This window comes from Neofelis nebulosa, chromosome 2, assembly GCF_028018385.1.
Source record: "Neofelis nebulosa isolate mNeoNeb1 chromosome 2, mNeoNeb1.pri, whole genome shotgun sequence".
In the NCBI taxonomy this organism is placed as follows: Eukaryota; Metazoa; Chordata; class Mammalia; order Carnivora; family Felidae; genus Neofelis; species Neofelis nebulosa.
In genome coordinates this window covers 158,936,929-158,964,886 of record NC_080783.1, presented here as the reverse complement: position 1 = coordinate 158,964,886, position 27,958 = coordinate 158,936,929, and the positions used below count along the sequence as shown (strand labels likewise).

Here is a 27,958-nt window from a genome sequence, read left to right as displayed (position 1 = left end):
GTAGTTCTCTGGTTTTGAATTATAGAATCTCCAAATTTACATACCTAATAAAAATATCTTGCTTTTTTCAATGTCACTTTTCTGTGGTAGCAAATGCCTGTTATCATTGCTGGAAATGATCAACAACAAAAGAAGTATTTGGGGAGGATGACTGAGGAGCCAATGATGTGTGTGAGTATGTGCGGCTACTCCTTTTTCCACATTTATTTTTTTTTTATTTTTTTATTAAAAAAAAAATTTTTTTTTTAACGTTTATTTATTTTTGAGACAGAGAGCATGAACGGGGAAGGGTCACAGAGAGAAGGAGACACAGAATCCGAAACAGGCTCCAGGCTCTGAGCTGTCAGCACAGAGCCCGACGCGGGGCTCGAACCCACGGACCGTGAGATCATGACCTGAGCCGAAGTCGGACGCTTAACCGACTGAGCCACCCAGGCGCCCCTCCTTTTTCCACATTTAAAGAAGGGAACAAGGGTACTATTTCTCCTTTCCAATCAATGTGTATACACTGGGCTAGAACACATTAAGACAGAAGTTAGCAGCATATTTAGGTATAATGATGTTTCTGGGATGCAAGAAAGTGTCATAATAATCCTCTTGCTTATTTTCAAGAGAAAGTTGTCTATTTAGGATGTTTCTGGGGTTCCAGACAAATGTTATAATCCTCTCCTAGCTCATTTCCAGGAAAGAAATACCTGTTTTAACGGAGCACTCTGCAGTTCAAGAACTGAGTGATTGTGTCAGGAAGTTCAGATTGAACGTACGACAATAGATGTTTGAACTAGTAGTCTTTTGAACTAATAAGAAATTAATGGGACTGAAAAGTTATCATTTTATTTGTTGAATGATTGAATGACTTGAGAATATTTATAGTTTTATTTCATTCTCTGGGTACTACTCAACAAATTTTTAAATTGGATCAAAAAAAGATATTTATAGGGGCTCCTGGCTGGTTCAGTTGGTAGAGCATGTGACTCTTGATCTCAGGGTCGAGAGTTCAAGCCCTGCATTGGGCATGGAGTCTATTTAAAAAAAAAAAAAAAAAAAAAAAGATATTTATACATATATACACACGCACAGAAGATCTATTTTCAAAGTGTTTTTACATAAGGAATTTGACTTCTTTTGTTTATCAGTTGAATATATTTTCAATCTACAGTGTGATTGTGATCCCAAAATAGAGTAAATGGTTACTAGTTTTGAGGTAAATGGTAAAAATTGGTCTGAAAGAGTAGAAAGTAACATTTAAAAATCAATGTTTTTAATTTTAGGCACCTGAATTTTAGGCAAACTGCTTAATAAAAACATTTATATAAATCTCTTAATTGGTAACTTTTCAACAAATGAGAGTTTAGGAGACTAATTCTCAGTATTGTCTAAGAATTGGGTGAAAATTTAGATTGTATCCTGTAGCATATATAATACTAGAAATAGGGTAAAAAATTATAGCATAGAGATGCCCAGAACCTACCCGAATGTACTGATAAGAATATTTGTAATTATTTTATTACTTATAAATTGGTATTTCTAAGATAAAAGTTTTTAAAAATAGTTCAAATATTTTAAACATTTTTTTGGCTATTTTGTTATGGATACCTTCAGTTTATGTAAAAATTATTCTAACTTCTGAATTAATAAAGGTTTACTATACATTTTCCCCGTTTTAGTGCATAATAGCAGTAAATGTACTCAAAATATGAAGTCAAGGGTGAAAATGAAAACAGTCAGTAGACATACTATGTCTTGATTCACAATTTACACAGTCATTTAGCTCCCAATAAATATTTATAAAATTATACTACATATAATGTGTTTTATTTAAATTTCTTAAAAAATATTTTTAACTTTTTTGATTATAAAACTATGGTCCCTCAGATAAGAAGTTAAGTGGTCTTGGGGCACCTGGATGGCTCAGTCGGTTGAGCGTCCGACTTCAGCTCAGGTCATGATCTCGCAGCTCGTGAGTTCGAGCCCCATGTCAGGCTCTGTGCTGACAGCTCAGAGCCTGGAGCCTGCTTCAGATTCTGTGTCCCCCTCTCTCTCCGCCCCACCCCTGCTTGTGCTCTGTCTCTGTCTTTCAAAAATGAATAAACATTAAAAAAAAAAAAAAAGAAGAAGAAGTTAAGTGGTCTTCCTCTTTTGTTATATTTGCTGTCAGATATTTTGTGTGTGTGTCCTTGGGTGGGCACAAACCATGCTGTCAGATATTTTAATACATATAAATGTATTTTTAATAGTTAGAGTCATATTATATATGCAGTTTTATATCCTGTTTAACATGAGCATTTTCTTACATAATTTTTTAAATACTGCTGTGTTTTGAAAAATAAAAAATAAATTTTATTATATTTATTACTGTATAATATGTCACCTAATGGATGTACTGTAGTATAAATTATTTCACTATTCCCTATTTTTGGATATTTAAATTCCTTAGGTTTTGGCTTTTAAAAATAATGTCATGGTAAACATCAATACAGAAGAAGTTAATACAAGGTTTTGGATTTAACTTTGCAGTACAAATACACTGTCATTGCATATTCATAAGACTTAATCTCTTGCTTGGTGCAGTCAGATATACTCTGGATATACATCCTCAGATATACCGAGGAAGCAAGTACGGAGATTAATTAAGGGCACTATAATTATTTTTCAATACCATATGGTATAAGAAAACTTTCAAAAATGAAAAGTAATTCTGTTATTGCATAGATATTATTATATAAACTATTAAAATAATAAATTGAAACCATATTTCTATTTTCAGGTTTTGGGGGGGGGGGATTTTAAGTAATCTTTATTATACCCAATGTAGGGCTCAAACCTACAACCCCCAGATCAAGAGTTGTATGCTCTACTGACTGAGCCAGCCAGGTGCCCCACAGAAACCATATTTCTTTTTTCAAGAATGGAGTAAGTATTTTAAATGTATACCTGAAATATATGCAGTGTCAGACAGTTAGGAACAAGTATTAAACTGTTAGAGTAAGCTTGTTATGGGCAGGACTTAAGTAAACTTACTTTTCCAAGCATGGTCTTAGAACCTAGAAGTCTGTAAAAAGCTTGGTGATGGTGCAGAAAACTACTGCCATAAAATAATGCATTTCCAGTGGAGCTTAGAAGTAGCTGGAATGCAACTGAAACAACACTGAATCTTGCTTCAAGTCTTGACTCAGCCATATAATAGCAATGTGATCTCATTTGGTCATTTAACCTCATTGTCTCTTCTGAAAATAGGGAGTATAGTATTCAAAAGGGATATACTAAAGATAAAACAAAATACTTCTTTTTCTAAATAGTGTTCCTTTTGCAAAAATATATTAGAGAAGTTTCCATCGTACCTAATGACCAGAGGAAACTTCATTTCTCTTTAACTGTTATTCATTCATTCACTAATTTACTCAGTATGTGAATTGCCTGCTCTATGCGACTTCAGCTTATAGGCATTTCACACCTCAAAGTTATACTTTTAACTAGTGTTTTTTTTGGCAAGATGGAAGCAGAGATCTAATTTTACAGTCCTCCATTAGTAATTATTTGAACCCCAAAGCATGTGGTATAGTATTTTTTTTTTCTGGTTTTATCTTTATTTTCACCTCACTGCAAATTTAAAAGAAACATGTATTATATAAACTACCTGAAATCACTCTAGAGTATAAGGCAAAAAAATTTTTTTAATAGAAAATAAATGCAGAACTTCTTTGTAAAGTGTAAGGTGGTGGTATCATCACTAATAGGTTACACTGTTGTAGTCCTTCATTCAAATGTCTTAATACTGTGCACCAGGGAATAAAAGTGAATAAATTTCGATCCTGGTCACAAGAAGTTAACAATCTGATAGACTCTCAGATCCTCATCCACAATGTATTAACTTACTATGCGTAGAATTATGCAAATAAGCAAATAAATTATGCATAAAAATTACTAATTTACTTGATTTTTCTGGTTTGAATGGCAGCATTTACATATTATAAATCAAACTAGTTACAATAGTGAGGATGACAAATGCCAGAGACATACTTATTAATAGGCATTAGGGATGCCAAATAGTGTACCTTTCCTACCCTCAGGAAGCTCTGATACAGCACAAGGGAGAAACACATGAATGACAATAATACTATATATAATACCGTGTAGTGTGATAAAGAAGAAAACAAGTTGCAGTTGAAATAAAAAAGAAGGCTTCTGCTGAAAGAGCATTATAAAATTAATTTTAATTACTAGGAAGCAATCCAATAAGACAACTCTGAAGAATTATCTGTAACAAGCCATTTTGTATAGAAACACACAGATCCGTATACTTCATAAGTTCTAAAAACTTTGCCTTATTATAGAGAAATGTCTAATAAGAATATTTCAGGGGAAAAAATTCCCACTGGTGGTTAAAATAAAATTTTAGTACTTTACAGAATTATCTTTCCTGGACAGCTCATTGATACAGTATTTTTTGTTGTTATAATGCTGAAAACATCTTTAAATCCATAGGTAAGAGATCAGTCTAGTTAACTCCTATGACACCTGAATCCCCTCTATAGCAACCCTGTCAAAAGGCCATCTTGCTCATGTTTTCAGTTTTCATGCTTGCAAGTCGAGCCTGCTGAAGTAGTTCCATTCGGAACATTTCTGATAATTAGAAAGTGCTTCTAGATTATGTGGTCCTGAGGAAAAAGATTCTGTCATTTTTTTCATAATTTTGCCACTTCACAGTATAATAGATATTCAGTAAAAGTTCAAATGATTTCACTGTAGTTCTGTCAATTCAAATTCTCTCCCTTGGCTGTATAGCCCTTGAGATATTTGAATATAGTTATCATGTAAATCTTTTCTAAGCTAATTATCACCAATTTTTTTTTTAATTTTTATTTTTACAATAAAGTCCCATCATTAGTAACCACACTCTGAAATACAGAGTAAATATAATACTCTAGCATGAACTGATGAGTACAAGGTTGGAGGGTTCCATCACTTTTTTTTTTTTTAATGTTTATTTTCGAGGGAGAGAGACAGAGCATAAATGGGGGAGAGGCAGAGAGAGACACACAGAATCTGAAGCAGGCTCCAGGCTCTGAGCTGTCAGCACAGAACCTGACATGGGGTTTGAACTCATGAACCATGAGATTGTGACCTGTGGCCAAGTTGGATGCTCAACCGACTGAGCCCACCCAGGTGTTTCTCTATCACTCTTATTTTAGGTATTTTATTATTTTATTTTATTTATATTATTTAGATACTGTTGTAAACATAGCTTATAGCATTAGCACTGTAGACTTATTTTTTTTAAGTTTGTTTATTTTGAGAGAGAGAGAGCATGAGTGGGTGAGAGGCAGAGAGAGGATGGGAGGGAGAGGATCCCAAGTAGGCTCTGCACTGTCAGCGCAGAGCTGAATGTGGGGCTAGAATTCACGAACCTTGAGATTATGACCTGAGCCACAACTGAGTTCAAGAGTTAGACACTTAACTGACTAAGCCACCCAGGCACCCCTAGCACTGTTGACTTATATAAATTTTACTCTTGACTTAAATTATCAAGTTCGTTTCCTCATCTGGCATTAAGCTGTAGTATATTCGTTGGGTAGTCTATTAACTCTAATTTCAGCCCTGACTTCTCCCTTGAGCTTTACTCTTCTATATGTACTTGCCTTTAGACATTTTTTTCTTGTCTAGACTTAAATAGCTTAAACTAAATATGTCCCAAACCAAATTGTCTTCACTCCTTAGAACTACTTCCTTTCTAGGTTATCCCTAATTGGAAGTTGCCTAAACTAAAAAATTTGGTGATCATAAAATCCTCTTTAGCTCCTGTCATAGATTCTGGGTCTGGAGTTCTCTCTTGTCCAGCAAGAGAGCGGACACAAGATTAGAATGCAAGAGAGGCTAATACCTGAGAGGAGACAAGAGCCCTAAGGGTCCTTGCTCCGTTTTTATTAGGATCAGAAGGCTTACAAGCATGATGGATGTGCACACAGAGACAATGAAACTGTGAACATTAACTCATGGGTGTGGAGGAAGGGGGGGGTTTAAGATATTCAGTATTAGGGGTTTGAGTCAATACAAAACAAAATCCTGGCACTGGGTGGAAGGTTGTTAACAGACGTGAGGCACCACCTCTGTTTACCTAAACTGGCCTAGGGGACAAGAAAGACAGAACATGCTACCTCAGGGTCAACAAGGCACCTTTCTTTTGCTAACTAGGCTCTGCTCTGGGCAACTTCACCCTGCTGTAGTCTAAAGTCCAGTTTACCTGTTTACCTACTTTGGTCCTTCCTTTTTGTGAAAGCAGCTTTCTGCTATTGTACGAAGTTGAGGTGTGCTAACGCCCTGAATACCTAATCTTGTTTACCTCATCTTGGATGTTTTCATCCTGAGATTTCCTATTCCTGTGCTTTTGTCCTATACTGGGGACCTTTGCTCTGTTTACCTAATGCATTGGTAATGCATCTTGGATGCATTCATGCTGTGGTTTTCTATTTCTTTATGCCTTGTTAACCTATCTGTGCAAACTCAGAATTCCTAAGCTTGTTCCCCACAAGCTCCCCAACATCCTATTTAGTCATCATGTCCTGTGGATTTCACACCACAGTTCTCTCCATTTTTTCTTGTTTCTTAGTTAAAGCTTTATTTCTTGCTTGTACTATTGCAAAGCCTTCTAATCTGTGTCTCTGACTCCAGTCTTATGTGGATACTTCTATTTACTAGTTTTGTGAACTTGGGCAAATTAGTCTCACTATGCCTCAGTTTCCTTATTTGTAAAATGTAGATACCTGGTACCTATGCCATATGATTTGTTATTCCCCCTTAAATCCACCCTTGATAGTATTGGGGTATTTTTTGTTTTTTTAAGTAGGCTCCACACCTAACACGGAGCTTGAATTCATGACCCCAAGATCAAGAGTTGCATGTTCTACTGACCAAGCCAGCCAACATTGGGGGTTTTTTTGGGTTTTTTTTTTTGTTTGTTTTTTTGGGTTTTTTTAGTAGGTTCCAGGCCCAACATGAGGCTTGAACTCACAACCCTGAGATCAACTGTTTCACACTTCACATTCTAGTACTGAACTGTAGTAGTTTCTTCTGTACAACTGCTATTTTATTGCCTTAGATCTGCTTGCCTCACTTACTCATCCTTAAAACTTATCTTTTCAGGGGCACCTGGTTTGCTCAGTTGGTTAAGTGTCTAACTCTTGATTTTGGCTCAGGTCATAATCTCACAGTTCTTGGGTTCAAGCCCCACATCAGGCTCTTCATTTGTGGAGCCTGCTTGGGATTCTCTCTCCCTGTCTCTGCCCCACCCCCACTTGTTCATTCTCTCTCTCTCTGTCTCTCTCTCTAATAATAAACTTTAAAAAAATAAATAAATGTTTTTACATTTCAGCAGTTTATTTGATTCTCTAAGAACATACTATTTTTAGGTATTTAAAAATATTTAACACTGTGGCTTGAAAAATAAAATACACTCCTGGTTTTAAACATTCACAGTCTAATAATATTTAATTTTTTTCTGTTGTTTCCATATATTTAAGGCCTACTGTGTAACAGAACCTGGAGCTGGCTCTGATGTTGCTGGTATAAAGACCAAAGCAGAAAAAAAAGGAGATGAATATATTATTAATGGTCAGAAGATGTGGATAACCAATGGAGGAAAAGCTAATTGGTGTGTTGTTTAAACATCTCTGTATATTGCTTGTTAATTACTTTATATTCAAAATCTTCCCTCCCTCCTTTCATTTATTATTAAAACACCACAATTAAGGTAAGTTGTATTCATGGAACTAGAATGTCCGCAAAAGATCATAAATAGTTCAATATATAATGTTTATTTTTTAGAGAGAGGGAGAATGTGAGCAGGGGAGGGGCAGAGAGAGAGGGAGACACAGAATCTGAAGCAGGCTGCAGGCTCCAGGCTCCAGGCTCCAGGCTCAGCACAGAGCCTAACGCAGGGCTCTAACCCACGAAACGTGAGATCATGACCTGAGCTGAAGTCAGATGCTTAACCGACTGAGTGAGCCACCCAGGCACCCCTAGTTCAATATTTTTAAAAACTAGTTTTAGGGGCGCCTAGGTGGCTCAGTCGGTTGAGCGTCTGACTTCAGCTCAGGTCATGATCTCACAGTCTGTGAGTTCGAGCCCTGCATCGGGCTCTGTGCTAACAGCTCAGAGCCTGGAGCCTGCTTCGGATTCTGTGTCTCCCTCTCTCTCTGACCCTCCCCCGTTCACGCTCTGTCTCAAAAATAAATAAAATCATTTAAAAAAAAACAAAACTATTTTTAAACCTTGAATTATTTCTTCAAACTAACTCTTCAGAGGTTTAATTTGTAAAAGCAAATAGAACAAAAACACCTGCTCTGGTTGAATGTGGTTAGGAAAGCCAGAGCTCTGTCTGCTTGGCTCTGTCCTCCACATCTGTACCCTATACCAGTACCTCCTTGAAAATGTTCTCCTAAGACTGAGGAAAAAGGAAAACCATTGGTAGGGTACATTTCCCTGGTTCTGAACGATAAGCAAAGGCAATCTTAAAACTCAGATTGTCTTTTAGAGGAGACAAAGTATTACTGTAGTGAAATCTAAAGGTCCAAATGTATAGGTCCAAAAATAATGACATGAAGTTCAACAAAGGATCATAAAATCACTTGTATAAATATAAAATGTTGAAGAACATATTTATACCATTACTTTTAGAAAAAAAAAAAGTAGATAACTGTAGTTTTAGTAGAAATCAACAGTGTGATGTACCTGCCTTTAAGAAGCTAACCTAGGGGTGCCTGGGTGGCTCAGTCAGTTAAGCCTCCAATTTCAGCTCAGGTCATTATCTTATGGTTTGGGAGTTTCAGCCCAACACCAGGCTCTCTGCTGTCAGTGCAGAGCCCACTTCGGATCCTCTGTCTCCCTCTCTCTCTGCCCCCTCCCCCTTTGTACTCCCTCTTTCTCTGTCTCAAAATTAAGTAAACAATTTTTTAAAACAAGCTAATGTAACTTCTTGCTGAAATGATAGAAGTATAGCTAGCACAAATGAGGAAAAAAATGGTAACAATTCTGTATGATACATTTTAAGAGGTATATTGACAAAATGAAATAAATTCAGAAGCAAGTAAGTATCCTCCATTGGGAAGCATCTAGAAAATATGTGCTGTGAAGAGTAAAGGAATTAAGTTTGATTATTTAGAAAATTTTTGAAAGTTTTGAAATAATGTCACACAGAAAGAAGAGCAGGTTTGTGCATTTGCTTTAGGAAGCCTGTTTAGAATTAATGGGTAAAGGTTAGAAAAATGAAGACTATAGCTCAACATAAAGACAAGCTTTCCAACAACATTGTCATCTAATGTGTGTTAGGTTGTCATGGAAAATAATGTATTTACCCATCACTACAAATATGCAAGAATGTAGACAGAGACTTCCCTAGAATAAGGACTCTGTGGTGATTGGAATAATGAACCAAAAGGGCTATCTTTCCTTGTCTGCAAAAATTCTTACTCAATATATATGTGTGTTGGGGGCTCCTGAATGGCTCAGTTGGTTAAGTGTCTGACTCTTGATTTCAGCTCAGGTCATGACCTCACAGTTCATGAGATCAAGCCCTGCATTGGGCTCTGTGCTGACAGCACAGAGCCTGCTTGGGATTCTCTTTCTCCCTCTCTCTCTGCCCCTCCTCCATTCATTTGTGCACTCTTGCACTCTCTCAAAGTAAATACATAAACATTAAGAATATATGTGTGCACATGTGTGTGTGTGTGCTCTGCAGTGCAGTTTTCTGGCAAGTAAACATTTTTCCTGGAAATGAGCCTACTGGGAAGTTATTTAATTTAAACATAACCCCTCTATGACTGTCCAGTACTAAGGAATGCTAGATCATTATTTTAAAGTCCTCATAACATCCAAAAGTAATAAAAAAGTGAAGAAACCATTCAAATTTAACAAATTGAGAGAAATTTAACAGTGCAATTAGAAGTTTTCATAATTTTGAGGCTCCTGGGTGGCTCAGTTGGTTAAGCATCTGACTTAGGCTCAGGTCATGATCTCGCGGTTCGTGGGTTCGAGCTCCACATCAGACTGTGAGCTGACAGCTCTGAGGCTGGAGCTTGCTTCAGATTCTGTGTCTCCCTCTCTGCCCCTCTCCAACTCATGCTCTGCCTCTCTCAAAAATAAAACATTTAAAAAAATTTTTTTAAGTTTTCATAATTTTAAGAACTCATTAAGTACAACTCGTAGTAAAACAAATTAGGTAATATGTGAAACTAGAAAACAGTTTTACTCTTTTTTACTATTAAGTGAAATTGTAGAGTGAATAATTTATTAATGTTAAGCATAGAAAATAAATTTGGTATTTAAGGAATTCTTTTAAAATTCTCCTATATCAGGCTTTTTAGAACATGGGTTACATGGATATTTGGATGTTTTAGTTTTCATACTTCATGTTCCATTTTAAAATCTTCCTGGGAAAAATTCTTCTGGAGGGAAAACCTAGCAAATATTCATAACAACTCAGTATAATAAAAACACTGATTTTGCTGCAAAAAGAGGATAGTAGGTAAAATGTAGGGGTCATCATCTCATATTATTCCTTTCACAGGCAGCCCTATTTATTGTTCTTTTCCAGATAGCTTGTCCTTTAAATAATGAAACTAGTTTTGGGAAAGAAAAAGTACCATTTCCATCACTGCACATACTTATTTTTTATATTACATAATCTAAAAGGAATACAAGGAATTTTTACTTATAACTCACACTTCTAAATAAAGTTAAATACCATATTATTTAAGTAGACCTGGGTTGGGGCACTTGGGTGGCTCAGTCAGTTAAGCGTCTGACTTAGGCTCAGGTCATGGTCTCGCAGTTTGTAAGTTCGAGCTCAGTGTCAGGCTCTGTGCTGACAGCTGGGAGCCTAGAGCCTGCTTCCGATTCTGTGTCTCCCTCTCTCTCCGCCCCTCCCCCTCTCATGCTCTATCTCTGTCTCTCAAAAATAAACGTTAAAAAAACAAAAAAGTAGACCTGGGTTAAAATACTAGCTCTGTCACACCATGAATATCTGACTCGAGCAAGCTTCTAAATTTTTTTTTAATGTTTTTATTTATTTTTGAGAGAGGGAGTACACGAGTGGGAGCTGAGAGACAGAGGATCGAAAGTGGGCTCTTGTGCTGACAGCGGTGAGTCTGATGTGGGGCTCGAATTCAACAAACAGATCATGATGGGAGCCAAGTCAGACACTCAACCGACTGAGCCACCCAGGTTCCCCTACACCTCTCTGATTCTTTATTTCATCATCTGTAAAACAAGGGAATAATAATTGGGGTTTTGGGGGGAATTAAATGAGACAGCCATCAGTGTGTGTTATCTGTTGATGTCATTATCATTGTATTTATATCATGTATATATATTAGGTATTTCTTATTGGCTCGTTCTGATCCGGATCCTAAGGCTCCTGCTGGTAAAGCCTTTACTGGATTTATTGTGGAAGCAGATACCCCAGGAGTGCAGATTGGAAGAAAGGTAAAGTGTATATTTATCAGTGATTAAGGTTTCAAATACCATTTTAGGTATACATTTCAAAATTACTATTTCAGTTTCCTTTATTGAAACCATTTTTTTTGTAGTAAACTGCAAAAAAATAAAGCTGGTTTTTGTTTAAGTTTTTATTTTAATTCCAGTTAACATACGGTGTTATATTAGTTTCAGGTGTACAATCTAGTGATTCAGCACTTCCATACATCACTCTGTATTCATCACAAGTGCACTCCTCAGGGGCGCCTAGGTGGCTCAGTCGGTTAAGCGGCCGACTTCGGCTTAGTTCATGATCTCGCTGTCCGTGAGTTCGAGCCCCACGTCAGGCTCTGTGCTGACAGCTCAGACCCTGGAGCCTGTTTCAGAGTCTGTGTCTCCCTCTCTCTGACCCTCCCCCGTTCATGCTCTGTCTCTCTCTGTCTCAAAAATAAATAAACGTTAAAAAAAAAATTTAAACAAAACAACAAGTGCACTCCTTAATCCCCATCACCTATTTAACCCATCCCTAAAAATAAAACTGTGTTTTGGTGTTATCAGGTGAAATAGTCTATATATTGCTGAAGATTTTAAGTTGAGGATAATCCTTTTGATTCATTATTTGAAAAAGTGGCCATTCATGGTGCCAGTCTATAGAGAATGCTAACAACAGCTGTGAGGGTTACTGAAGCAGAAATCAAACTGTCATTTATATGGCCTGCCCAATAATAGAGTTTTAGACATTTCCAAAGACGTTCCCACTCTTTTCCTTCCTCACAGCAGCCTTTTAGGTTAGGATAACTGGGATTATGCCCCTTTTTGATTAAAACAATACCTACGGTCATAAGAGAAAAATCTGTGCCTTGAGGAAAGTGTGGAAATGGTAAAGAGCCTTGAATGTGGGAAGGCAAGAAAAATTTTATTTAAATAAGAAAAGGTAATTTAATGTATTTGAAAATGATTATAATTTGAGTGTGTGGAGATAATTTAGCAGTAGCATTTAAAGTAGACTAAAGAAAAGAGTTTAAAATTTAACAAATCAAAGTAGGAAAGAAATGAAGTCATTAAAGTAGTCCTAGTGAGAGGTAAGTAAATATGATTAAGATTTAACTCTGAGAACAGGAAGAGAAGACTCAATTTTACAATTGTAAAACTCTTCTTTGCAAAATGAATTTCTAAAAAAGAAAACCTATTAATGACTAAATAATGTCTATATTGAAGGCAAAGGAGAAATTATGGAGGTTTATTAAGAGTTCCTAAAGGTTACATGAATATATATTCTTCATGGGGAATGGCACATATTACCCAGTGAGATATTAGACTAAGGGTGGCGTAACCTGAACTGGAAAGGCTAATCTGAACTGACCAACTTATGCAAACTTCTGAACCAGTCATGTGTATTCATATAATACACGTTTTATTAAAAGCCATCAGAATCTTTCTGTTGTACCCACGCCTCTTGAAAATGGAAACATTTGGGGAAAAAAAAATGGAAACATGGTAGAATATATAAGAGGTAACTTTTCTTTTAGGTTGTAGAATATTAAAGGTGGAAGATGTACACGATATTTCAGTCTGTTTACTGAATATTGAAACGGAGATCCAAGTAAATTATTTACTTAGTGTAACACACTCAGAGGTGGAGTTGAGATCACTACTGAGGTGTCCTAGGAACTTGCCCAATGTGGTTGCTGACACTATTTTTCTCTATTTTAAGAGTAGATATTATAGACTGCACTTTATAAATAAAACTATAATGAGGTTGTTGTATATAACAAAGTATAAGAATGGATGTGCTTCTTCCAAGCAAATTTTTTTTTTTAATGTTTATTTATTTTTGAGAGAGAGAGAGAATGAGCAGGCAAGGGGCAGAAAGAGAAGGAGACACAGAATCTAAAGCAGGCTTTACGCTCTGAGCTATCAGCACAGCCTGACATACGGATTGAACTCATGAATGGCGAGATCATGACCTGAGCCAAAGTCGGACACTTAACCCACTGAGCCACCCAGGTGCTATTTATGTTTTATTCATGTTTCTTTTTTAGGGATGGTTGCTAGAAAACTTAGGGCCAATTTTTTTTTTAATGTTTATTTTTGAGACAGAGACAGAGCATGAACGGGGGAGGGTCAGAGAGAGAGGGAGACACAGAATCTGAAACAGGCTCCAGGCTCCGAGCTGTCAGAGCCCGACGCGGGGCTCAAACTCACGGACCATGAGATCATGACATGAGCCAAAGTCGGGCGCTTAACCAACTGAGCCACCCAGGCACCCCACCACTTAGGGCCAAATTTATGGCCATCTCTAGAAAGTGTGAAGGACCAAATAGCTTATACTTTTTTCAGTAGTAAACTCACTTTCCATTGTATTATGTTGTTTCTAGTCTCATTAATTTTTTCTCAGTTTTCTCACTTAAAAAAAAATCTCTAATTCAATAAATACTTATTATTGAGTTAATACTTAGCACTATTATGGTGTTGGGGATACTGTATGGATCAAAACAGACAAAAATCCCTGCCCTTGGGGAGCTTACTTTCTAATGAGAGAGATAGATAATTATATTGTATAAACTTAAACTCCTTAAATCTTTTTTTTGAAATATATGGGCATTTTACAAATTTGTGAAATTTGATATTTAAAATTTTTTTTTGTTTTAGAAATTATCTGGCTTGAGATGAGTCCAGCAAGCATTTTGGTTTTAAATGCTCTAGTGTTTGGGGTGAGTCTGGGAAACAGGATAGAGTAAACTGTTTTCATAAACAGTGTTTTCTCATTATATTAAGTAAGGGTCCAAGGCACTAGAGTTTATTGACTTATAAAGACAAAAAAAAAAAAAAAAAAGATGTTGGTTTCTTTCTTGGTAAAACTGTATATTATTGTTACTATTTCTTCAAGCCTAGGAGCGGATGATTAATATTAAAACAAGCAAGCAAAAGAGCTCATTTACAGCTATGTATTCCCATTTCCCCTGCTTCTATTACTGCTTATTAAAAATTAGATTAAAATGTTTTTTCCTTAAGGAGAAGAGTCACAATATCTGTAACTCCCTCTCAGCTATTCAGCAAATAATGCCAATAGTTACACACACAAAACACAGAAACAAAGCAAATGTGACAAAATGTTAATAATGGGTGAATTGAGATAAAGGGTACATAGGTATTTGTTATACTACTCCCATAGGCCTTCTGTTGGTTTGAAATTTTTTGAAGTAAAAAATTGAGGGAATATAGCTACTTGGGTAGTTTCTTATAAAGTTAAATATTCATTTACCACATACCCAGCACTCTTAGGTATTTATCCAAGAGAAATGAAAACAAAGGCCTATACACAAATGTTTGTAGCAACTTTATATAATTGCTAAAAACTGGAGTAGAAGGGGAATGTCCATCTGGTGAACAGATAATGGATATGTGATCCATCCATATAGTGGAATACTACTCAGCAGTAAAAGAAATAAATTACTGAGCAGAAGCAATATGGATGGATCTCATAAGCACTCTGCTAAGTGAAAAGTCAGGCCTAGAAGGCACTTATTACTCATTATTATTCTACTTATATGATATTCTGGAAAAGGAAAACTTATATGGACAGAAATCAGATCACTGGTTGCTTCAGATTGGGTTAAAGTAAGGGTATTGACTAAAAAGGAGCACAAGGGAATTTTTGGGGGTGCTGAAATAGTCTGTCTTGACTGTGGTAGTGGTTCCACATAATGCATTTGTCAAAATTGTTAGAAATTTTAAAGAGGGTGAATTTTTCGGTATGTAAATTCTACTTCAGTAAACCTAATTTTAAGAACAAGTTGGTACATTACTTTGCTTGCTAGCTCTATTAAGCTGAAGTTAAACATCCCAAATCAGATTATGTTTGCTAAATGCTTTTGCTGACATTCATGGTAAAAAAGATAGCCTTCAAACATGATAAAATTTGTCTTTGTAAGGTAATATGTACATGTAGACCTTTAGAGTATTGTTGGTTTCAAAGTTTGGGGAACAATTGTTTTAGACTAGGGGTTGACAAACTTTTTAGAAAGATCCATATTATAGAAGCGCCTGGGTGGCTCAGTCAGTTAAGCATCCAATTTCGGCTCAAGTCATGATCTCACAGTTCATCTGTACTGACAGCTCAGAGCCTGGATCCTGCTTCAGATTCTGTGTCTCCCTCTCTCTCTGCCCCTCCCCATTCACGCTCACTCTCTCTCAAAAAATAAAAGTAAAAAAAGATCCAGATTATAAATATTTTAGACTTTGAGAGCCACAAGGTCTGTGTCCTAGCTACTCAATTCTGCTGTATCAAGAAAGTAGCCATAGATTATACGTAAACAAATAGGTATTGACTCTTCCAATAAAGCTTTCTTTACAAAACAGGCGTAAACCATTGTTTGTCAACCCGTTTTAGATAATTGCAGAAAATCCTAAAACAGGTTAAAGCAAAAATTCATGCTAGCTCAAAAAGTGTTCCTTAACATACATTATTTTCCTCATTAGGAATTAAATATGGGTCAGCGATGTTCAGATACAAGAGGAATTGTCTTTGAAGATGTGAAAGTGCCTAAAGAAAATGTTTTAATTGGTGAGGGAGCTGGTTTTAAAATTGCAATGGGAGCTTTTGATAAAACCAGACCACCAGTAAGTAATATCAATGACCTGATAATCTTTATAGGATCTTATTTTTTTTTTTAGGATCTTCTTTTATTCATTACATTCAGTAGTTTTATTTATACATGGCATATCTGGTGTGTATTTCTTTTTAAATATCTACTTCTTTTATTAAGGATGGAGAGATACTGTCATTTTTCTTTATTTTTTAGAATTCTTCAACTGTCTTGCCACCTGTTATTTTAGCAAATACAAGATTATTGTAGTCACGGCTAGATTTACAGACAGGCAGTCCATACTTAATCATTCCTGCTAATAGGTGCTCATTTCCTTTTCCCTTACTCAGTAGGAATATTTCCCCTAAGAAGCTTTCCCTTGTTAAACAGAAGAAATGACTTGTCTCTAGGGTATGGTCTTGTGCCTCACTAATGCCTTTAATTTATACAATATAAATTTAAATGCTTGTTCTCCCCCATCCCTTCTTTTGTGGCCTGAATGTATAGTCATTTTCTCTTTGTATAATCCTTCACTTAGAATTTACGCAAATGGCCGTTGTACTGTGTTTTAAAGACAACGTGAATTTTTGCTTCGTAAAATATTAAACCAACAGGTAGCAGCTGGTGCTGTGGGACTAGCACAAAGGGCTTTGGATGAAGCTACCAAGTATGCCTTGGAGAGGAAAACTTTTGGAAAGCTGCTTGTAGAGGTAATTTTTATTTTTTAATTTTAATTTTTTTTTTTTATTTATTTCTGACAGACAGAGTGTGAGTGGGGGAGGGGCCGAGAGAGAGGGAGACACAGAATCTGAAGCAGGCTCCAGGTTCCCAGCTGTCAGCACAGAGCCCACCGTGTGGTTCAAACCCACGAGATCGTGACCTGAGCTTAACCCACTGAGCCACCCAGGCACCTTTAGAGGTAATTTTCACACTCAGATAAAAATCTGAGTTCAAACCACACTGAAATTAAAATCCAGAGTCCTTACAATGGGCTTCTATCAACCACACTGGCCTTTTGCTTGTATTTAATTTTACTCTTCCCCCCCCCTCCAAAATCTGCTTCCTCACTCATTTCACTAGAGAATCTACCCTAGTCACTCAATGAAAAATAATATCTCCAACGTTCTATATACTAATCCCACTTGTTTGTGGTTTTTTTTTCATAGTTCTTAACACCACTCGACATTATATCATGTAGGTGTTTGTTTATTATTTCTCCTAACTCACTTGAATGTGAGCTCCACACAGGCTATGGATTTGTTTTGGTAACCCTTATACTGCTAGTACTTAGGATATATTTCCACTATGAACTTCTATTTCATGCATTCAACAAATAGTAATTGAACACCTACTATATTAAAATACTAATAACTGGATGCTTTCTCTGTTCCAAGCACTATTCTAAGGGTTTTACATGTATTAACTCATCTAATCTTCACAGTACTGTGGAGTGGGGACTTTTAGTCCCATTTACCACATGTATAAACATTACATCCAACCTCATATATAATGGAAACAAGATTTGAACCCAAGTAGTCACTTAAAGAGTGTGTTCTTTTGCACACTACATGTGCTATTTCTGTGAAAGAAAAGAAGTTTGACATAGTCTCTGTGCTCAGAGACTTTGGAGATTGGAGATATGATACATCTTAAAACAAGTATTAAGAAATAATACAGAGCAATATAAGATTAAATCTCTAAATGAAAGCTATGGACAGGGTTAGAGAAACCAAGAGGAGAGACTGTTGTGGGTGGGCTAGACACATTACAGGGATTCTGAGTTGTATTTAGAACGGTTTCTCAAAGCATAGGCTGAAAAGAAACTGAATGAGACTCATTGGGATTTTTTCATCAGAATCTCACAAGAGAAGAATGTGCTTCTTACACCAGGTTGCCAAGGCTGTGGTGAAATAAGTGTTTCTATATATGGCCAGTGGAAATATAATTTGGTGTAACTTTTATGAACCATATTTTTGCAATATATATCAAAAGTACCTAATTTTGGGCCCACAGTACAGTGGTTATCCTACAACTGTATTTCATAAGATAGGTATCTTTCAGATATACTCCATATGGACAGTATAACATACCTATAGCTTATTCATTTCAGCATTTTGTAGAAACAGCCAAATATAGAAACAACCAAGATGTTGATCATCCATACAGTGGAATACTTTGAAGCTATAAAAAAGGATAAAGAAGCTCTTTATGTATTAATATAGAAAGCACTCAGATTTATTGATAAGAAAAGCAAGGGGCGTCTGGGTGGCTCAGTTAAATAAGGTCTGACTTTGGCTCAGGTCATAATCTCACGGTTCATGAGTTCGAGTTCTGAGTTGGGCTCTGTGCTGACAGCTCAGAGCCTGGACCCTGCTTCAGATCCTGTGTCTCCCTCTCTGTCTGTCCCTCCCCCCACTCACACTCTGTCTCTATCTGTCTGTCTCTCTCTCACAAATAAACATTAAAAATTTTTTTTAAAATAAAAAATAATTAAAAAATAAAAAATTTTAAAAAAGCAAAATGAAGAACCATCAACATAGCAGGCAAGTATATGTGTAAAAACGGGAGAGACTATGGATGTATATGCTTATCTGTGTATATAATATCTCTGAGAAGATGAAAACAGTTCATCTGTTTACCTCTAGGAAGGGGAATTAAATGGGGTTGGGGAGGACAGGATGATAGAAGGAAGAAAGGTTAAAATTCAAACTGGTGGATGGATTACCTATTCAAAAAACAGTAAAAACTAAAAACAAAACAACTTAAAAGAATCATTGGCCTGGAAGAATGGGCACAATCAGGCAGGTAAGGGAGGATATTACTCTCCTTGTTCCACATATGAATTATTTACATTAATAATTGTCTCCTCTTAAGACTCAATTACCATGCTAATCTCAAGCAGCTTGTCACATTCTAAAGTAGTGTGTGTGTGTGGTTTTTTTAATACAGTAAATATAAGAAATTGAACAGCTTAGTTTTTTGTATGTTGTGACCTTTGGTTCATATTAGTCTGTACACAGTCATAAGTTGTATGGTTTTTATAACCTCTTGGTCTTCAAAACCCATTTTAATGTTGCCTACTACAGAAAGCATCTTCTTAATCATTTTAGTATTTTTGTTTCTGAATGCCTATAAGCCTTCTTTTAATATGTATTATTTTAAAGCATATGTTCTATTCCATGTTCAGTGTGGAATAATTTATGTTATACAGTGTGTGTAAAATTGAGTAATAAAATTGCTCCATGATCCCATTGTCCAGAGATAATTACAGTGACCATCTTGCTGTATATTCTTTGTTTCTATGAATTTATTTTTCAAAAGCTTCAACCATACAGTATGTTTGAAATTTTTACCAATCAATACATGGTGATGTATTTCTATCCTATACCATTGTGGCCATACAACTCATAGGACACTTACTGTCTTATTGAAGGTACTTGTCTTAGGTCTCCTCTTTGATTATGAACCTCTACTAGAGGGAGAATAAGAAGCATCTTTTATTTGTCTTTGTCATGGCACTTACTTTCCTCTGTCAGCATCTGATACACTGCCACATTATTTTTCACTGTATCTATAATAATGTTCTTTGAAAAGTCCCAGCAGGGGCACGTGGCTGGCTCAATCGGTAGAGCATGTGACTCTTGATCTCAGGGTTGTGAGTTCAAGTCCCATGTTGGGTATAGAGTTTACTTAAAAATACATACATAGATACATTAAAAAAAAAAAAAAAAGTCCCAGCAGATACCCAAAAGGATACATATAATTTTCGTGGTATTTTGGAAAAATGCATAACTTCATTCCAGCTCTGAGAAAACATCAAACAAACCCAAGTTGAGGGACATTCTACAAAAAAACAACCACTCAGTGTTCTTTAGCAGTGCCAAGGTCATGAAAGACAAGGAAAAATTAAAGAATCCTAACAGCTTGGGGAGACTAAGAAGAAATAACAGTTGAAATCTTGGATGGGATCCTTGAACAAAAAAAAAAAAAAAAAAAAAAAGGACATTGGTGGAAAACTTGGCCAAATTTGAACAAAGTTTAGAGTTTAGTTGATAATACCCTAGTAATATTAATGGTTAATATCCTAGTAATATTAATGGTTGATCATTACATTATGGTTAGGTAATATGTTACCATTAGAGGAGGCAGAGTGTAATTTTTTAAGTCTAATATTAGTTTTAAAGTTAAAACAAAAAAAAAAGTTCCAGGAGAAGAATGTTTAAAAAGTTTTTTTAGTGGGGTGCCCGGGTGTCTCAGTAGGTGGAGCATCCAACTTCTGCTCAGGTCATGATCTCACCTTTCTGGAATGTAAGCCCTGCATGGGGCTTGCTGCTATCCATGAAAAGCCTGCTTCGGATCCTTTCCCCACTACCCCCCCCCCCCCCCCCCCGCCTGCCCCTCACCCTCTTGAGTGCTCAAGCTCTCTCTCAGAAATATATTAACATTAAAAAAAAGATTTTTTAGTTAACAGCTACCCTTAAACCTTTTTTCTGTTTAATTCTAGCACCAAGGAATATCATTTTTGCTGGCTGAAATGGCAATGAAAGTTGAACTAGCAAGATTGAGTTACCAGAGAGCAGCTTGGGAGGTTGATTCTGGTCGCCGAAATACTTACTATGCCTCTATAGCAAAGGCATTTGCTGGAGATGTTGCAAATCAGTTAGCTACTGATGCTGTGCAGATTTTTGGGGGCAATGGATTTAATACAGAATATCCTGTAGAAAAACTAATGAGGGATGCCAAGATCTATCAGGTAAGGTCAAAAATGATTTGTTGTTTTTAGGTAAAATAATATTCATAGATGACAGAGCAGATTTCTAACTTAGGATTTTGTGCCATTAATAAAATAAACTATCATACATGGCTGTAAGCTGAAGTTTTTAAAACTAATTAACACAGAAGAATGTTACTTTTAGGTATATGCCATAAGAGAGAACAAAGTAACAAAGTGAATGGTACAGACAAGTACATTTATGTCTGGGTCAGGCATCTTTGATTCTTAACATCCTAGCTAATCGTAGTCTACTCTTTGCTCTCCCAGAAATATGCATATAATTAAAAAAAATTATTTTAGAGGTGTTTGGGTGGCTCAGTTGATTGAATGTTCAATTCTTGATTTCAGCTCAGGTCAAGATCCCAGGGTCGTGGGATCAGAACCATGCTCAGCGTGAGCCTGCTTGAGATTCTTTCTCTCTCCCTCTGACCCTTTCCCTGGCTCGTGTGCTCTCTCTCTCTGTCTCTCTCAAATAAAAAAATAATAATAATAAATTATTTTATTTTGAATCTTGCTTGACAACTATTGAATTGATTAAAACCATATTTGGGAGGAAAACAACATGGAGAGACAGTGATGTAGTGGTTAGAAAAACTTAGGGATAATTCGGTAAATAAAATATCAATGCACATGTTCTCCACATGTCACTTAAGTAATTTTAACCCATCGTCCTCAGTATCCCTTCCCTTGCTTCTCTCTATCCACAACCAGTTATTTGGCAAATCCAGTCATTTGAAATCTGGAGGTAGAATCCTAGAATGTTAGAGTAAGAAGGAAATAGACATTGCAGCCTCTGAATTTAGACATGAAAAACTGAGGACCAGAATTTGTGCCTTATACAAAGTTACAGGTTTATCTTGTGAAACTGTCCCTCTCCTGAAGCCTATAATTATTACTGTTATCAGTCACTTATTAGAAGTTCATCTGAGAAGATGAACTGTAACAAATTTGCTAGGGTTTAAACTAGAAGTAAGGGCTGGCTACTAGGATTGTCTCAGTTAAAGCCAAATGTTCCCAGCATCTTTTTCTTTAGCAACTCTGTTCCTTAGGCAGCAAAAGAGAAAATCAGGTAGAAGAGTAAAAATGGAAAATGACTGAAGGGGACAACTGGCTAAAAACAATTCAGAAAAGTTGAATAAATATTTTTGCAACGTTTAACTTTTAGGTTTCCCAAACTTTTTGAAATGTTGATATCCTTTAATTTTTTTAACACTCCCAAAATTTTGGTAAATGACTTTTTATAATTTAACTAATCTTTATTTTAGAGAATTATGTATTTTCATGGGTTTCACAGAATCGGGTTTTGGGATCACTATAGACTACAGACCCTTTATATGGTTTCATTCAATTTGATGTTACAATGAAGCTTATACTACTGTCGAAAATATTGAGTAAATTATTCACGTATTGAAGATATTTCATGTACATCTATTTTTTTCTTGCAGATTTATGAAGGTACAGCACAGATTCAAAGACTTATTATAGCCCGCGAACACATTGGCAAGTATAAAAATTAAAGAGATTGCTATAAAACATGATTAATTGTTGAGTAATTAGAACATAATCTACTATTTAAGATAAAGGGCTTTACGATATTTCTGGTAAAATTTTAAAATAATTGCTCTTACACTGAACCCATACTACTGATTCTAATACTAGCTTTCCGCTTTTGTTTAAATGACTTATTTTTTCTCAAACAGGTTTGGTTTCACTAAAATTATGTGTTATCCATATACCACTGTACTTGAATTACATTAACCTAGAAAAGTACATTTGTTTTGTTATTCTAACCACTTAAAGTAACAGAAATTTTTTGGATTTCAATATTTTTCCAATGACATTTTTGAAAAGTAGGCTTATAAAAATATTCAGAATGTTCCAAAATTTACATTGAGAAAGAATTATAGGATTTGGATGCTATCAAATAACTTACTGGTGACTTTGTAGACTTCATGGTATTCTACTGGAGGAGTTTATTTTGCTACAATTTGGAAAGTATTTGTTTTCAGTTTTGTATAGTAATAGTCAAAAATGTGATGTTCTTATTCTCTCATCATACAATGACCAGAAGTTATTGGAATCTTGTTTAAATCTGAGCCTACATGTCACTTGGCCTTATTTTAAAATAAATCAATAAAATTTGCCTTAAAATATTTTTATGATTCTTGATATCTGAGTAGCCTTTGGTCTGTTGTACACAATCTTATTTCATGTGTGTGCATTATGAAAAGAAATAAAATTGTTCAGTGCTTATTAGTGTCTCTGTTTTCTTTCCCGGAAGTTTATTTACTTCATATAAAAGTGAATTTATGATTTATTTACTGTGATGAAAAAAAGTCATGCTTTGATTACGAACTGCATGAAGTTACCTACCCATTTTTCACTAAATTATATTATTAGATATTTCAAAAATTATAAAATCATGTAAGAACGAAAGTTTGTGAATTTAATATTTCTTTGTAATATTAAACATCAAATGCTGCTAAAATATGTTATATTAATTGGAGTTTCTAACACCACTTCTGATTTTCTGATTCTGCACCAATTGGGCATCCTATAATTCAATCCTATTCTTACACTAACTGTGAAGAGTTACTGTCAAGATTTCACAGGTTTAAGGGCTCAGTCCCATACTCACTTCAGACACCAGTCACACGTCCTGGGTCCCCAGGCTATCCACACTTCTTTGTAATTTGGATACAAATGTAATTTGGATACAAATGGATCCCATGATCCACCCTTAGATTCAATAATTTGCTAGAATGGCACACAGTACTCAGGAAAAACACTATTATAAAGGATACAACTGAGGAACAGTCAAGTATAAGAGACAGATGTATAGGGCGAGCTATAAGGGGAGACACAGAGCTTTCATACCTTCTCCCGTTGCACCACCCTCCTAGTACCTCAGTTCTCCAACCTATAAACTCCTAGATCTCTTGTTCTAGAGTTTTTATGGAAAATCTTTAGCCCTTATCTCCTCCCCTTAGGTCAAGGGTGGGGCTGAAAGTTCCCACCTGTATTAGTGGCTAGGGCTGCCAGAACAAAATGTTGCAGGCTGGGTGGCTTACACAACAGAACTTTAGTTTCTTACAGTTCTGGAGGCTACAAGTCCAAGATCAAGGTGCCATCTGGGTTGGTTTCTGGTGAGATCTCTTCCTGGCTTGTCGAGTGCCACCTTCTCACTGTGTTCTCACACGGCCTCCTCTGTGCACATGCATGAGGAGAGAGAAGGCTCTGGTGTTTTTCTCTTCAAATAAGGACACAAGTCTTATTAGATTAGGGCCCTACCTTTATGACCTCATTTGACCTTAATCACTTGTCTCACAGCCCACATCCAAATACAATCACATGGGGAAAGGTTAGGGCTTCCAACTGTTGAATTTTGTAGGAACACAATTCAATCCGTAACACAATCATCTGATTGCTTAATCTTTCTGATGATCAGCCCCATCCTAAATTCCCATCTAGGGGCCCCACCTGAAGTCACCTCATTAGCATAAACTCAGATACCATCCTTTGTGTTTGTCATGAATAACAACAGATACTCAGCAAATTCAAAGAGTTTTAGGAGTTCAGAGCCAGGGACTGAGGGCAGAAACCAAATACATTCTTCTGTTGCCACTTAATTATAAAAATAAAAATCTAATCTTTTACAAAAAATATTTAAAAGACTGCTTTTTTCATGCTCAGTTATGAAATTGTACTTCAATGACAGAGATTGGTAAGGAGATTTAGAGACTTCCTGAGTATTACAAAGAAATTACAAGTTAAATAGAATATATTCCAAATGCAGATTTGAATTTATAATACATAAGTCCAAAAACTTACCTACCAATTCTAAACATAAAGCTTCTAGACCTATAAATGTATTCCAAAGCCATATGATGATAATGTTAATGTACCCTTGATTATAAATATTAAGCCATTATATAACTATCAATTAAGACTTTTTAGTCACTAGTAACACAAATGAACTTAAACGACTTTAAGAAAAAAGTGAACAGGGGCACCTGGCTGGCTCAGTTGGTAGAGCATTTGATTCTTGATTTCAGGCTCCTGAGTTCAAGCCCCACATTGGGCATGGAACCTACTTTAAAAAATGAACAAATGTATGTTAAGTACATTGAAGTGCCTCATGGATCAAAAGGGCAGGAATGAAGTGAGTTTTAGAAAGGGTCTAGAAGCCAAATAACTTTAGAAATCCATGCAATAATATTTTTCTACCTTTCAACTCTACTTCTGTCACATTTCATTTTTTTCTCGTTCTGTAGCCTAGCTTTCTCTGTTTCTTCAATCCTAAAATAGAACAAGACCTAATATTTATATATGTTAGATTTCCTACCACTTATATAAGCTGACTGGCTAGGGCCATTACAGCCAGGAGGGTAGGAAGAATCATAGACCATAAACATGATTGTTAGTTGCCTATATCTCTGAATTGATGGTTTCTGGAAAAGGCATAGTTTTGTAGCAGAGCTGGTATATTTCTGGCAATTTTAATGAATAAGGAATGTGCCATAGTCATCAATTTGCATAAAGGGAGAGGAGATTATACCAAGCCTTCTCTGGGTTTAAAAAATGGCTATTTATATGGCTTTTAGAATGACATCCACTTATTTTAATGTATTACCCATGATCAAGTACTACAAAAGGTCTTTGGAGACAACATTAAATACTACATAAGTGTCCAGTTTTTGATTTTGGCTCAGGTCATGTTCTCACAGTTGTGAGATCAAGCCCCACATCAGGCTCTGTGCTAAGTATGGAGCCTGCTTGGGATTCTCTCTATCCCTCTCTCTCTGCCTCTCCCCTGCTCATGCTATCTCAAAATAAATAAATAAACACTAAAAAAAAAAATAAAATAAAATCCTACAGGAAACACTTAAAAAATGTTAAAAATTTCATTTAACTCATTAATGAATGAGGGAATTAATGAGGTATTAAAACTGTCATAAGGGATGGGGCACCTGGGAGGCTCAGTGGGTTAAGCGTCCTACTCTTGATTTTGGCTCAAGTCATGATCTCACAGTTAGTGAGATCAAGCCCTGCATGGGGCTCTGTGCTAACAGCACTGGAGCCTGCTTGGGGTTCTCTCTTACCTTCTCTCTGCCCCTCCTTGTTTGCACTCTGTCTCTCTCCCTCTCTAAATAAATGAATAAGCATTAAAAAATTTTTTTAAACTGGCATAAGGGAGAATTTGAAAAACAAACATATAGGCAATTAGAAATGCTTAAAATTTGCTAATAGATATAAAACTGTTTAATATCTTATAGGGCAATAAAATCTAAAGGGGTCATCTTTTCCACTGAGCAGAAATCAACTGTAGTTCATTTACATTACTATCCATTTTCTATAATTTAACTTTTTTTGAGTTTACAGAATGGTAAAACAGACTAGTCAATAGGAAGACAATTATAGATACATAGCACTTCAGATACTACCCTCAGAATCCATTAGATAAAACCTACCACTCCACTAAATGGACACTCAGTAATTCCTTTTACCCATTTCCAAGTTTTTCACAGTGTTTCTTGACAGTTTCTTCCTTGTGATCATAAATAACCTGCCAAGATTATTTTGTTCTAAAAAGGCAGGTTTCATTAGGTTTGGCCTGATTACTGCCACAGTGTTAATGAACCATGTAGGCCTCCTTGAATTTACTTTGTAAATCCAAAGACATACTGTGCTGAACAATTACCAAAGATGCAGAATTAACTTCTGTCTGAAAGTTTTCATAGGGACACTCAGACTTTTAAAAGCCTCTATAATTTGCGATCTCAAGGCTAGATCTAGAACCAAAGTCAAGCAATTCTGCACCAGAGTTCTCAAGTAGTACCTAAGAATTTGAGTGACTTTCTCTCCTCAGCATCTCCAAAATTTACTAAGGTTCCTGGCTTGCCCAAACGGGCCCTTCCTAACCACCTGTAAGACTGGAACCCTGTAAGCCAGTTACCAATTCCAATTTTACCAGGACAGCATTGTAAACATTGACTCAACATACATAGTCAACTTGTTATTTTGATAATATGCTTGTCAAACCTGATTAAAGGAGAATTATTCTCAAATATGACACTCCAGGTATGGCCTTGGTTACATAATCAATTTGCTTAATTATAAACAAGAATACAAAATCATGGTGTACCTGGGTGGCTCAGCCGGTTAAGCACCTGACTTCTGCTCAGATCATGATCTCATAATTCGTGGGTTTGAGCCCCGAGTTGGGCTTCGCACTGGCAGTACAAAGCCTGCTTGGGATTCTCTCTCTCCTTCTCTTTCTCTGCCCCTCCCCCACTGTGCTCTCTCTCAAAAATAAATAAATAAACTCAAAAAGAAAAAGATTCATTTTGAATACTGCCATAAAATGTAAGGAGATTCAGAAAATGTTTCTGAATTCTAGGGACTAGGTGGGAATCAGACACCATTTTAAACTTCCAGTTTACAAAAACACAGTCCACTAAATTGAAGACAGCCTAAGAATTTTTTTTTTTTTAATTTTTTTTTTTCAACGTTTTTTATTTATTTTTGGGACAGAGAGAGACAGAGCATGAACGGGGGAAGGGCAGAGAGAGAGGGAGACACAGAACCGGAAACAGGCTCCAGGCTCCGAGCCATCAGCCCAGAGCCCGACGCGGGGCTCGAACTCACGGACCGCGAGATCGTGACCTGGCTGAAGTCGGACACTTAACCGACTGCGCCACCCAGGCGCCCCATGACAGCCTAAGAATTAAAAAGGGCTTCTTCATATACCCATAGAAACAGAACATTACAACCACATAACCAATATTCCAAACAAGTAACCGTGATTAAGTTCCCCTCCTTGGCTCATTCAGTTCTCTGTAATTGTTCTGTGGGATCTTGAGTCAAGGAACTGCTTTCAAGAAGCTGTTTTTTTCCAAACTAAAGAGTTCTAGAAATCCTGACTGAGTCTAATGGTATGGTGTGAAACTTGCCTAAGCTATGCCCACTTGTAAGTCTGTACCCAAAAGACTATTCTTTGAAGTATCTATCAGTAATTTAAAGTACCTGAGCCTTTCCATGAGGCTTTGAGACTGTCCCTGCATGCACAAACTTTGGCCTGTAGCTTACAGTACAGCCTTCAAGTTAGCATCAGAGTAAATCAGAA

General features: G+C 36.2%; 1 protein-coding gene and 1 long non-coding RNA gene across 6 annotated transcripts in view; one reads left to right on the top strand and one right to left on the bottom strand.

The window, feature by feature from the left end:
• The window catches only part of ACADM (acyl-CoA dehydrogenase medium chain), a 32,898-nt gene extending 9,813 nt beyond the window's left edge, over positions 1-23,085 (top strand). Inside the window, exons 6-12 of the mRNA XM_058716943.1 lie at positions 91-171; positions 7,518-7,648; positions 11,370-11,478; positions 15,952-16,092; positions 16,673-16,768; positions 20,563-20,811; positions 22,278-23,085. Of these exons, the coding sequence (XP_058572926.1) occupies positions 91-171; positions 7,518-7,648; positions 11,370-11,478; positions 15,952-16,092; positions 16,673-16,768; positions 20,563-20,811; positions 22,278-22,349 (879 nt within the window). The 3' untranslated portion in view covers positions 22,350-23,085. The remainder of the gene's footprint in view (positions 1-90; positions 172-7,517; positions 7,649-11,369; positions 11,479-15,951; positions 16,093-16,672; positions 16,769-20,562; positions 20,812-22,277) is intronic.
• The window catches only part of LOC131504543 (uncharacterized), an 88,146-nt gene extending 60,838 nt beyond the window's left edge, over positions 1-27,308 (bottom strand). For all 5 annotated transcript variants that reach the window (XR_009258044.1, XR_009258043.1, XR_009258047.1 and 2 more), the window contains exons 1-2: positions 23,850-27,308; positions 18,149-18,239 (exon numbers count right to left, since the gene is read on the bottom strand). This is a non-coding gene — a long non-coding RNA (uncharacterized LOC131504543). The remainder of the gene's footprint in view (positions 1-18,148; positions 18,240-23,849) is intronic.
• Positions 27,309-27,958: the final 650 nt, after the last annotated feature.